Genomic DNA, 11,803 nt, shown 5'->3' with positions numbered 1-11,803 from the left:
ATATTTATTAGATAATTACTTAGGAAAATAAGAAATAAGAAGAAAAAGTTAGAAAAGAGCTCCACAAAACATTCAGTATGGCATGATCTGTCAACTAATGGTTTAGTCCTAATTTAAGACAAATTTCTCACAAAATATGTTTTTGAGACTCACTTTACTCATAAAATTTAATGTTTGTAATTTTTCACTTAATTATTATGAACTTTTAAGAATGAGAGTACACAAAAGGTCAAATGTACATGTTCAGCTTCTATAAGAATTAGGTATAATACCATCATTGATTTCCCCCTATTATTCTTTGTCAAATTTGCATTTTTTTTAAAAGTGCATTTTTCATTTCGTTTCAAATAAATAAAAACTTGACATGAGTCAAGTTTTGACCCGTCCGTACCGTAGACAACAATTTCCATTTCATTGCATATTTGAAAAAATCATCACTGGAAGTTATTCTATATTTGTAGGAACACCAAATAAAAATATAATGGTGTTATGACACTCTCAAGATATATGTTTATGAATCAGAAATATTTTAGTGAAATGAAAATTAGGATTAATGCCTACAACTGTCAAATTAAAGAAAATAATTTGTTTTAACATTTTTTGTTTGCAACCGGATTTCTGGGTCACGTTGGCCCAGGCACTAAATTCGGTGTACAAAGACCTGCAAAGTGAATAATAATTACAATATTTGAATAATAAAAGAAAGCTTACCCCCTCACCTAACCCAGTTGCTGAAATTGGTGGTTTTAAAGTTCACCCAAACAAACTTCAAACATCAGGGAATATTTTAACATAATAAGTAGCTTTCCATAACAGAATTTGAAAAAGAGAAAATAGGGGGGGGGACATGCCTTATCGTACCTTGTCCTTTGCCATGTTTCTAACCACTGAAATGTTATACTTCATAGGCAGTTCTAACTATATCGTACAGGCATCGCTTGCCAAATCCCCGTGTAACTGAATCTTACATCCCAGCTCCCTTGTTCTACCAGGAATGGTCTCAGCTGGATCATCCATACCAGTAGGACAACCAGATGTGCCTTTTGGCCAAAATGTTTTCGGCGTCACTCAGTAGTCCTACACCGACAATTGGGACTATTTAACGTCGGCCGACGTCAACTTGAAAAATGGCGTGTTGTGTATTTTTTTCCTATACGTTCGCGGCAAGTACCGACGATAAATACTGTTGATTGTACGCAAATCTATGTGAGAAATATATATCAATTTACATATTATTTTCATTTTTGAACATCAAAATAAAAAGAAATCTCAATTGTGTATACCTGAAATTTCTAATTTTTGAATATTGATTTTCTGCACTGTAGTATAAAATGGCTTTATTAAAAATGAAAACGAAAAAATACCTATCCTTCGATTTTCTAGAAACAAATATATAAATCATATTCCCGCTAGTTTTGGGCATAACAATTCGTAAAGAACAGGAGTGTTTAAGCCAAAGCAAAAAAATGTTTCAATTTTAATGCAGGGTTGGCAATTGAGTCCGAAATAAAAAAGGGAAATCCAAGAATGTCCTTTTTAGAGGTCGAAATTCGCTGTTATTGTGAATATATCTAATTTAGTAATTTCGTATACTAATATCGTGCTTTTGATTGGTATTTTTTGTAAATAAATAGTTTTACAAGAAATTTCTTTTCTGGCAAAGGGAACACATGGAGACAACAATACCATTAATATGACAATTTAGATTCAATTTACATTCATATTTTACAAAACATTCAAATCACAATGCAATGAAGAACAGTAACCTATAAATTAATAAAATGGAAAGCAATATTCGTTCACTGCATTTTGTTCATAAAACTTTCCTGTCTTCTTGGAAAAAAAAATTCTTCCAACAAATTAGAAAATGTATTTCATTCCAATAAAGTATACAATTTAAGTTAAGAAACTCAACTTGTTCACTTCATTTTTAATCCAATCTCATGTAGGAAGAAATATCTTCTCAGTAATATCAAACCATTCAAAATTTGACTTGGAAGAAATTTCGTCCAACTTGAGAGAGGATGAAAATGAAGTGAACAAGTTAAGTCTATTAACTAAAATTGCCTACTTTATTAGAAATGAATTACATTTTCTAATTAGTTGGAAGAAATTTCTTCCAAGAAGGAACATTAAATGAAGTGAACTATCTGTGTTTAACAAATTGAAATTAATTTGTAAATGTATAACATGTTTCTATATCAAATCATTCAAAATTTCTTCCAACAAATATAGAAACTTGTAATATATTTACAATTGTTTTTCCATTTGTTAAACACAGAAAGTTCTCTTCATTTAATGTTCTTTCTTGGAGAAATTTCTTTCAACAAACTCGAAAATTTAATTCATTACTTATAAAATGTATGCAATTTTAGTTAATAAACTCAACTTTTTCACTTCATTTTTTATCCTCCTATCCTCTATCAATGCTACAGTCTACGAATCCCCCCGTGTATTACCAGACCCTCCCATTATGCTATTGCAGAGAATGAATCTTCAGTTTATTGCGTTACCATCCTATCTTTTGATGCAGTCTATGAATCATCCAATTGATCATATTTCGTTTGTACACTACATTTACAAATTTCCAAGTTCTTTCACGATGACAGTCTGTCTTGTAATTATTAAAACAACACAATAAAAAAGTTATTCAGAGTGATCAATTTGTATTTTGTCTAAATAATTTTAATGGAATTAACAATTGACAATTTCTGCTCCTCGGATAATAATAGTTTACCATTTTAACATATCCTTTAACTTCGGATATCAAATAATTTTATATATTTCAAGAACATCATTCTTGTCCAGCTGGTTGGTCAGCTTGCAAAGTTTTGCTATAGCAAATGTCATGGTCTTTTCTCTTATTGTTCCCTAATAAACGGTCGAGTTATTGTATTCTACAACTGCCACTGCCACTGCCACTGTCACATGGAAAAGAAATATACATCTTTAGATATGTATATATAATTTATTATTATAATAATAATGTACTTATTATATTGCTGAACCATAAAAAAACATATTTACATCCGATACCTTAGTAAGAGAATTAATTTCTTCCTTTATAGGAGTATAGAATACACCTGTATCTCTCTATACAAAAGTCTCAGGGTAAATATATTCAGTGAGTAGAGTTTGAATTTTCTTTCAAAGCAAACAATATGAAACTAATAATTACATCCCAGCTCCTTTGTTCTAACAGGGGTGATCTGAGCCGGATCACCCCTACCAGATCACCTCAGTTTGAGTTTCCTTGTTATGCATGCTTTCCTTTTTTCTGTAACATTTTGGCGGGAATGTCAAATCCACTATAAAACTTATAATTACTTATACGGAAAAGCCTATCTATCAAAATTCACGTAGAAAATATCTATTAAGGTAATGTCTAAATTATCAATATGTCCTGACTCCATACATATTACCGCATATATTAAAGTTTCCTATAATGATAATTTTGAGTTCTTCTTTTACATCTAATAAGAGATCAAAGAAACTTAGAACACATATAATATATACTAACCGGTAATAAAATTCTGGCTGTCATCTCCGACTTCAACTTCAGCTTATCATGGTTTCTGAAAAAAACCAAAAACGATTCAATTTTTGGAAAAATAGAAATGAACAGATGAGTATATCTAAAAAAAAAAACACCTTATTAGATATAAAACATAACTGTCATGATTTTAACTTTTCAATATCTGTGCATTGGCAAAAAGAGGTGACAATAATTCTTATATCTGTCTCTTAAGTCACTTACAGATCTGACACAAAAATACTTCACAGTCTATAGATTTTGAAAAGATTTCGCTAGAAATATTTCATCATGGTCTTGCAAATCAAAATCATTGTAGTGTGATAGTGCATATTTACAATGTACCTAAAAATCTTTTCAACCCATGTTTATTTTCAGTTGCACAAAGACATTTCTTAAAATCTCTAACTGATCATTCAATGACTTGAAGAACAATTTGATCTACCACCATTTGAAATAAACCTTATTGTTCCTTTGACGACTTTAATAGCTGACTATGTGGCATATGATTTGCTCATTGTTGAAGGTCGTGTGGTAACCTATAGTTGTTAATATCTGTGTCATTTAGTCTCTTGTGCAGAGTTGTTCCATCGGCAATCATACTTCTTTTTATATATGTAACACTCCCAAACGTGCCGATTCCCCCAAACGTGTCTATTCTCCCGAAACGTGTCCGTAATATCCAATATTCCAAAAACGTGTCTGATTTTATAAACCCCAAACGTGTCCACTACCAAACACCAGGACGTCTCACGTTTACGGCAATTCTATAATGGGGACACACTTGATGAAGTGGTCATTTATTAGTATTAGTTGGTGCAATGCTGGTTGCTATTGCAAATTTAACCTGTAACATATAAATCGACTTTTGACTGAAATTGCTTATATTTCAGCTGCAAGTTTTATGCTCGTTTAGAGCGCACATACATGTACAAACAATTCGAGTTCAGTTGAATTAATCGTTTACTATGTAATTATTCTGTACTAATAAACTCCGATGATGCCTTTTATATTACAGTTAATTTCCTAATGCATGTAGAACAAAACTTTGGTTAGATTTCTTGCTTGGTTTTTATATTGTACACTCCATAAGATAACACCCAAATAAATTCAAATATAATATATTCAGGTTAAACAATGCCTATATATATTGTTTAAAAATGTCAATCTTATTTACAAAGCTTTTATTGATAATTATACAAACAAAGCAAGCAAGCCAAACAAAGTTTTACTTTGCAAGCATAAGGAAATCAGCTGTAATCCGCGAATACTGCACGGCGGGCTTTTCAAAGGATTGACTTCCTTTTTTTTCAACAGTTCTGATATTTTAAAAGATAATTAAATCATTAACTGGTTATCTGGTATTTTAATAAATTTTAGGTTTCCAGCATCACTACTAAAGTGAAGATATGCAAACAACAAGAGTCATAAGTCCAGTGCCAAATATTTCCTGCATTATTTGAACGATATCATATTAACAATAAAGACTAGACATAAGTTTTATTATCATACCGGGGATTTAGGATTTGGCCTCAATTTGTTACGATTATTCGGGATTAACATTAGTTAAACTTAAAAATCTAAATAGTCATTAAATACCGATTTTTTATAACTTCACTAAGAAACTATTGGATTTTCTCAAAAAATAGAGAAAAAAACTCTTAGTCTTATTCGGCAGATCACATTCGTGAAAAGGGAAGGGATTGTAGTTACGTCACAAGGAACATATCCGATTTCATCTGGGAAACGGATATTCCATAACGGTCAACTTTCTTGTAATGGCGTCTGTAAATTATACGAAGGGATGATGTCAACTCTTTGTTATATAGCTTCATTGTCAGCAGCAACCTTCTATCAAGAAAATCATAAGAGGAAAACAAGTCCAGGAATATCGTATCAACTGGGAGATATTTACAATTTAAATGCCCATCTAAGAATATAGACCTATCGATACTCAGTGTTAATAACCGGTTGTTGAAAAGGAACTTAACAGACATGTCGAAGCGTTGGAACAACATAAGCATATACAGCCTTCAACAAGTAAATGCTATTCTCTCGCGGTTCGAGGGTATTAATTTGGCTCTTCGGTTTGGAATTTTCAATATCAATAAATCTGTATAAATTAGATGAATCAGTCTTTGCATCAGAAATAAACACATATATTTTAAAACGAGTTGTTGGCATGATACGGGTTATGTTTTTCTCATATATTTTATGATGATATGGTACCCTTATTGGATTGTTTTTTCATATGAAGATTATAATAATTGTAGTCACGAGGTGGCATGTCAGTAACTGCTATTAGTCCTTAGTTATTGTATGTATTATTGTCATTCTGCTTCGTTTCTGTTGTTATCTATTCTGACATCGCACTCCCACTTGTTTATAAAATGAGTTTTTCTGTGCGTGTTGCTGCATGTTTGTTTATTCTCATTGGTATAGTATAGATGGAGGCATGAGATCTCCCAAAACATGTTTGACCCTGCAGCATTTTTTGTTTTACCCCTATCGCAAGTATGGAGCCTCTGACCCTTGTTAGTCTTGTATGTTTATTATTTTATTTCTGGTCATTTTTATGTTTTTTCAGTAAAGTGTGAAGTGCATTTTCACTGAACCAGTACACATTTTTATTAAATGACCAGCTGAAGCCCACATCCGGTTGCTGATACGAATGTTGAAAGTACTAACAGTACATTATACATTTGAAAATGCCTGTACCAAGTCAGGAATATGACAGTTCTTGTCCATTCGTTTTTGATGCGTTTTGTTATTTGATTTTGCCATGTGATTATGGACTTTTCCCAATAGATCTTCCTCTAAGTTCAGTATTTTTGTGATTTTACTTTTTACATTCTGAAACGGCAGATTGTAAATTGAAAGAACCAAACGTATATTTATAAGAATGATATTTTAGGACTCACTAGATGAGCCGTAACTGATGGTAACAAATACAAGTGGATAAATTTCTATTCATCATAGCCTTCTCTTTCCAAACAACATTCACAGCCTTTTGAGTCGAAATACGCTACAGCCAAGAAATTACCATAAACTTGGATTAGAAAAAAATCTACACGAATTGAATGCAACTATAATATTTAATATTCTGAATGTTAAAAAACTAACATCATCCGGTGTCCGTTGTGGGAAACAATCTGTATCTAATATCCTACAATATATGAAATGTAAATTGAAAAAAAAAAATTGTGCTGTAATGTTACTTATTTTGTTAAACATGTTTAATTTAAGATTTTAGCAATATTAACTACTACATTTAAAAAAGCTTCTTCCATTCTGTGTTCTCTGTTCTAGGTATTGTTTTGTCCGATTGTTGTCTTATGAACCATGATATATTTTAATTCATAGAACATCTAATTGAACTCATCATAGATACCAGGATTGAAATTTTATATTTGCACCAGACGCTCGTTTCGTTTTCAACAGACTCATCAGTGACGCTCGAATACAAAAATGTTAAAAAGACCAACTAAAGTACGAAGTTGAAGAGCATTGAGGAACAAAATGTTTTACCAAATACAGCTAAGGTAATCAAATTCTTAGGTAGAAAAGCCTTACTATTTCGAAAATTCAAAGCTTTGTAAACAGTTAATTTATAATAATGAACATATCAATGATAACTCAAGTCAACACAGAAGTGCTGATTATAACCGTATCTTACATTTTTTAGTTCAGTATTGATAAGTCTGAAGATACTGCAACCCATTATGACATTTAATACAGATGATATTGGATCTGTTCCTTATGTCGTAACTACAATCCCCTTCCCTATGCACGAATCTGACCTACCGAATTATGCTTTTTACCGACTTTGTAACAACACGAGCAACACGACGGGTGCCAGAATTGGAGCAGGATATGTTTGTAACATTTTGTTCATGAATTATTGTCATTAAAATGGAAATTGATGCAACTGTCGTCCAAGTGAGAGGTTTAGCGCTATAAAACCCACAATTTTCAACATTTGAAAATGCCTGTACCAAGTCAGGAATATGACAGTTGTTGTCCATTCATTTGTTAGTTTTGTCAGTTGGTTTTGATTAGGGACTTTCCGTTTTGAATTTTACTCGGAGTTCATGATTTCACTTTTTGTTTCAGATTTCAGAAGAAAAAAAACTTCATTCCTGTACCGTCTGTTTGAAACGAGCGTTATGTAAGAATAAACAACGAAGAAAAAAACTTGTTGATTCATACTTTACTTTCGAGAAAGACTTTTATTCATGATGTTTCACAATAAGAAGCAATGGGCGAAATAATAAAGAATATCAATTCCATATAATGGTAAGTACCAAATAGAAAAACCACAATTTGCAGCTCATATCATATTGTCAGGGTATATTAGTAACAATATTTAAACACAATCATCATACCTTTACTACTTCCAGAACCACCCCCGTAACCACCTCCTCCGTAACCACTTCCGTAACCACTTCCGTAACCACTTCCATAACTACTTCCGTAACCACTTCCGTAACCACCACCAAATCCACTACCGAATCCACCGGCTCCTCCAGCGCCTCCAGCGCCTCCAGCGCCTCCAGCGCCTCCAGCGCCTCCAGCACCTCCACCACCTCCAGCGCCATAGGTATACCACCAAGGCTGTCTTTCAACATAAACATGTCCGGATCCTACGTATGATCTTCCTCCCCATCCACCTCCCCATCCACCACCACGTCCACCTCCCCATCCACCTCCACGTCCACCTCCCCATCCACCACCACGTCCACCTCCCCATCCACCACCACGTCCACCTCCCCATCCACCACCACGTCCACCGCCCCATCCTCCACCATATCTACCTCCCCATCCACCTGATCCACCTCCACTACCATACCATTTATGGGCACTGACTGTGCTACAGATGACCAGCAGTAGACAAATTGTAATCTTCATTCTGTCATAGAAGACATTAATATCAGATGATCGTTTAATTATTAGGCAACGTTAAAGTTAGGCAACAATTACTTACTACCAAACCTTCTGCCGTAGAAATAGATTACCACAGCCGTATTTTTCAACTTTTTGCGAAATACAGGGTCACAATGCTCCTCAATCTCGTTCTTTATTTTGCCTTTATATTGTTTTTAACGCTGATAAGTATTTTGAAGACAGAACGCCCGTATGGAATACACAAATGTAATTGGTATCTTTTATGATTTTTTTTTCAAATATCATTATTTGATTACGAATATCATAATAAATAAACAAACAAAAACTAAATGGATTGCGTCAACTCCTAATTGGAGCAAATAAATTCATTATTGATTCTTGTAACTGCGCCTGACTCGCGTTTCGTCAACAAAAGACTCAGCAGTGAAGCTAGAAAACAATTAGTTAACAAAATGGCCTAATAAAGTACGAAATATTCCTAAAATGATTTGCCAAAAACAGCTAAGGTAATCTATTCAAATTAAACTGTTAATTCTATGTTCAAACATACATATTATAAATATACTCTAATTTTATTTGTTTAGAAATTCTATTTGTCAATCTAAAACAAAAGCGCTTTTTTAAACCTAAAGAACGTTACGTTTTACGTTTTACGTTTTACGTTTTTTTGTTTTTTTTTGGAAAGGGGGGGGGGTTATTTGGTATGATATATTTGGGATAAGTACAGCTACAAATAAAAGATCAAAACGAATTTTTGATACTCGGAATAAAAACAAAGACGATTGTCTTAGCAAATATAATTGAAATTTGTTTGAAAAAAAGATCTAATTTTATAGATTTTACATAACCTTCTTTTTAATACAATAATATTAATCGAATTACAAAGAAGCCTACCGACAATAATTAAACAGATATAAATATATATATCTTTATTGTTCAAACGCGCGTGAATATATTTTGTAATGGTATTAGTCACTGTCAATAGTCAAATAGCAAACATGACTCAATCTATCGTTTCTGGAAAAATTTGAAGAAATCCCTTTTCACATGATAAGCGATAACATCTACTTCAACAATTCAAAGTTAACCTTAAATATTTCAGTAGAATATTAAAATTGATTTTTTTAAAAATTGTAATTATAGGTTATTGTAATTCTGTAACACATATTTTTATGGGATTTATTTAAAATTTCCAGATAATCGTGTACAAGATAAACACAACTCGAGCAATCTGAAAATAAGTCACAACACAGCTATCAACTACATAAAAGACAAGAATCAATCATCCACTTTAACTAAAACCCAAAATGAGTCATTCCAATCTTGTGATGTTATTGAGAAAACCTTTATTTACCGATGTTCAAATCTAAATTAATCGATTACGAAGACTACACAGGCAAATTTCATTCACATCAATTTCACGTGAATTCAAATTCATGCGAATCTCACATGAATTTCACCTCAAACGAGCTTATACGTGAAACTCACGTGAAATCAGTTTATTTAAGTTTCACATTAATCTCATGTGAATCTCACGTGAATTTCACATAAAAATCACATGAGTTTTGTTCACATGAAATTCACATGAAGTTTTGAAATAAAGTAATTCCAACAACATCTAAATTTTCAAATTTAAGTAAAATCATTAAAAATTCCAATTTTTTTTTTGAAAAGTTCACATGAAATTCATGTGATTTTTTTTCACGTGAAAATCATATGAATCTCAATTCACGTGAAACTCACATGAAAATGTTCACGTAAGTTTCATGTATATTAAGCTCGTTTGAGGTGAATCTCACATGAAATTTTTCACGTGAATTTCATGCGAGATTCATGTGAAATTCACGTGAGCAAATTTTGCCTGTGCAATCAAGGTAACAAATCGCATGAATCCAAAAGGATCCAGACCTTGTGAGTCGTTATAGGAAGCGTGTACGAATAAGAGACAGTTGTTATCCATTCGTTTGGTAAGTTCAAGCCTTAGTTTTTGTCCTTATGGACTATTGTTTCGAACTTTCCTTGACTGTGTATGCATTACCCATATTGCGAATACCCAATTAGTTACACTGACACAATCAGGAATAAAAACAAAAATCGTTTAAATAAAAAAAAACTATTTAACTGTTCTGCTATCTAAAGATCTAACACTATGAAAACTTGTCAATAGTGACTTAAGAAACAGACATTATTACAATGTTTTTTACACTTTTAAAAATATTGTTATGATCAATCTATACATTTAGTAATTTGAAAAATTAAAGAAGTTACTTTGTGAATGATTATTATTGATAAGGATTTTGTCAATAATATTCTGTAGTTATTTTTAAAGATTAAAGTTCTGATCTATATAAAAGAAACAGCACCTAATCCCCTGTAGTTTTGAAAAAAAAAAACATTAATGGCAGACGTATTATTTTATATTTTAAGAGATAAAAAAGACCTGTAAGAAATATAACGTTTTGTAGCCAATTGCTTATAGTTGCCCTACAACATTTACATTGCCGATAATAATCATCAGTATAACTTTCTTGACAATAGCTGACATTATACAGTTAATGTAAGAATGAGTTTTAACAATAGAAACTTACTTGATTGTTACTTGTTCCGCTTCGATATGATAACACAGTATGGTGCTGAATATTTGATTGTTTGAAAAGTCTTATATAATGTTCGTTTGGTAAAAAATGTAGACGTATGAGACATGTTTCAATAAGGGAAAGAAGATGAATAATGGGTTTTCAAACCACAGATTTAAAAACGAGACTTTGTAATAATAAAACCAAAAATTTCTAGGCTTTTTTTTGCAACAAAATGAATACTTAAACGGGAAAAACAGACCGCGATTGTAAACAATTCGGTTAAAACAAGCATTTAAAAACTGCTAGTAATGGATCATTTAAAAATCCCAGAAAATATTCTTTGTACTTTTTGAAATATTTAAGAAACGAAATCATAAAATTAAACACACAATGAATCAACAAAATATAACCGCACTTTATTTTGCATTTTTAACTTGTTTGGATCAAAGCGTCACTGGTGAGTCTTTTGTAGACGAAACGCGCGTCTGCTGTAAATACAAAACTAAATCCTGGTATCTATGATGAGTTGATTTATTGGCACAAACGTGATGTATTCATTAGCTTTAATTGCCCACTTTGAATTAGCTTTCCTTAAATGTAAGTACTCTAACTTTCGATAGGCAAGCGGTTTTAATTTAGGGAATTTCGATGGTTCATGTTTGTCATATTTAGGTTTTGTTGAAGAGTTTTTATTCAAATTAGGAACCTGTTATACAGCGGCTTTTTGGTCAGTTTATCTCTGTCATATTTGTTTTTCCTGATGTGCATTGTTTTGAATTAGACCGTT

The 11,803-nt window shown here is 32.1% G+C and overlaps 1 protein-coding gene across 3 annotated transcripts; it reads right to left on the bottom strand.

Annotated features, from left to right (window-relative positions):
* Window positions 1-6,608: 6,608 nt before the first annotated feature.
* Window positions 6,609-11,159, bottom strand: LOC139521017 (uncharacterized). Of its 3 annotated transcripts, none has more exons than XM_071314180.1 (5): window positions 11,026-11,159; window positions 8,239-8,441; window positions 8,119-8,202; window positions 7,918-8,082; window positions 6,609-6,698 (listed from the first exon to the last, which is right to left on the bottom strand). In XM_071314180.1, the coding sequence occupies exons 2-5, from the start codon at window positions 8,438-8,440 to the stop codon at window positions 6,691-6,693; spliced, it is 459 nt and encodes a 152-aa protein (XP_071170281.1). In that variant the 5' UTR covers window position 8,441; window positions 11,026-11,159; the 3' UTR covers window positions 6,609-6,690. The 3 variants fall into 3 exon arrangements, with proteins under 3 accessions (XP_071170281.1, XP_071170282.1, XP_071170283.1); XM_071314181.1 differs by having other exon boundaries at window positions 8,119-8,226; window positions 8,263-8,441; XM_071314182.1 differs by having other exon boundaries at window positions 8,263-8,441.
* Between the last annotated feature and the right edge of the window lie 644 nt (window positions 11,160-11,803).

This window comes from Mytilus edulis, chromosome 4 (assembly GCF_963676685.1).
Source record: "Mytilus edulis chromosome 4, xbMytEdul2.2, whole genome shotgun sequence".
NCBI classification, from domain to species: Eukaryota; Metazoa; Mollusca; class Bivalvia; order Mytilida; family Mytilidae; genus Mytilus; species Mytilus edulis.
The sequence above is the reverse complement of the archived record's forward strand: the minus strand, read 5'-3'. Positions and strand labels throughout refer to the sequence as shown.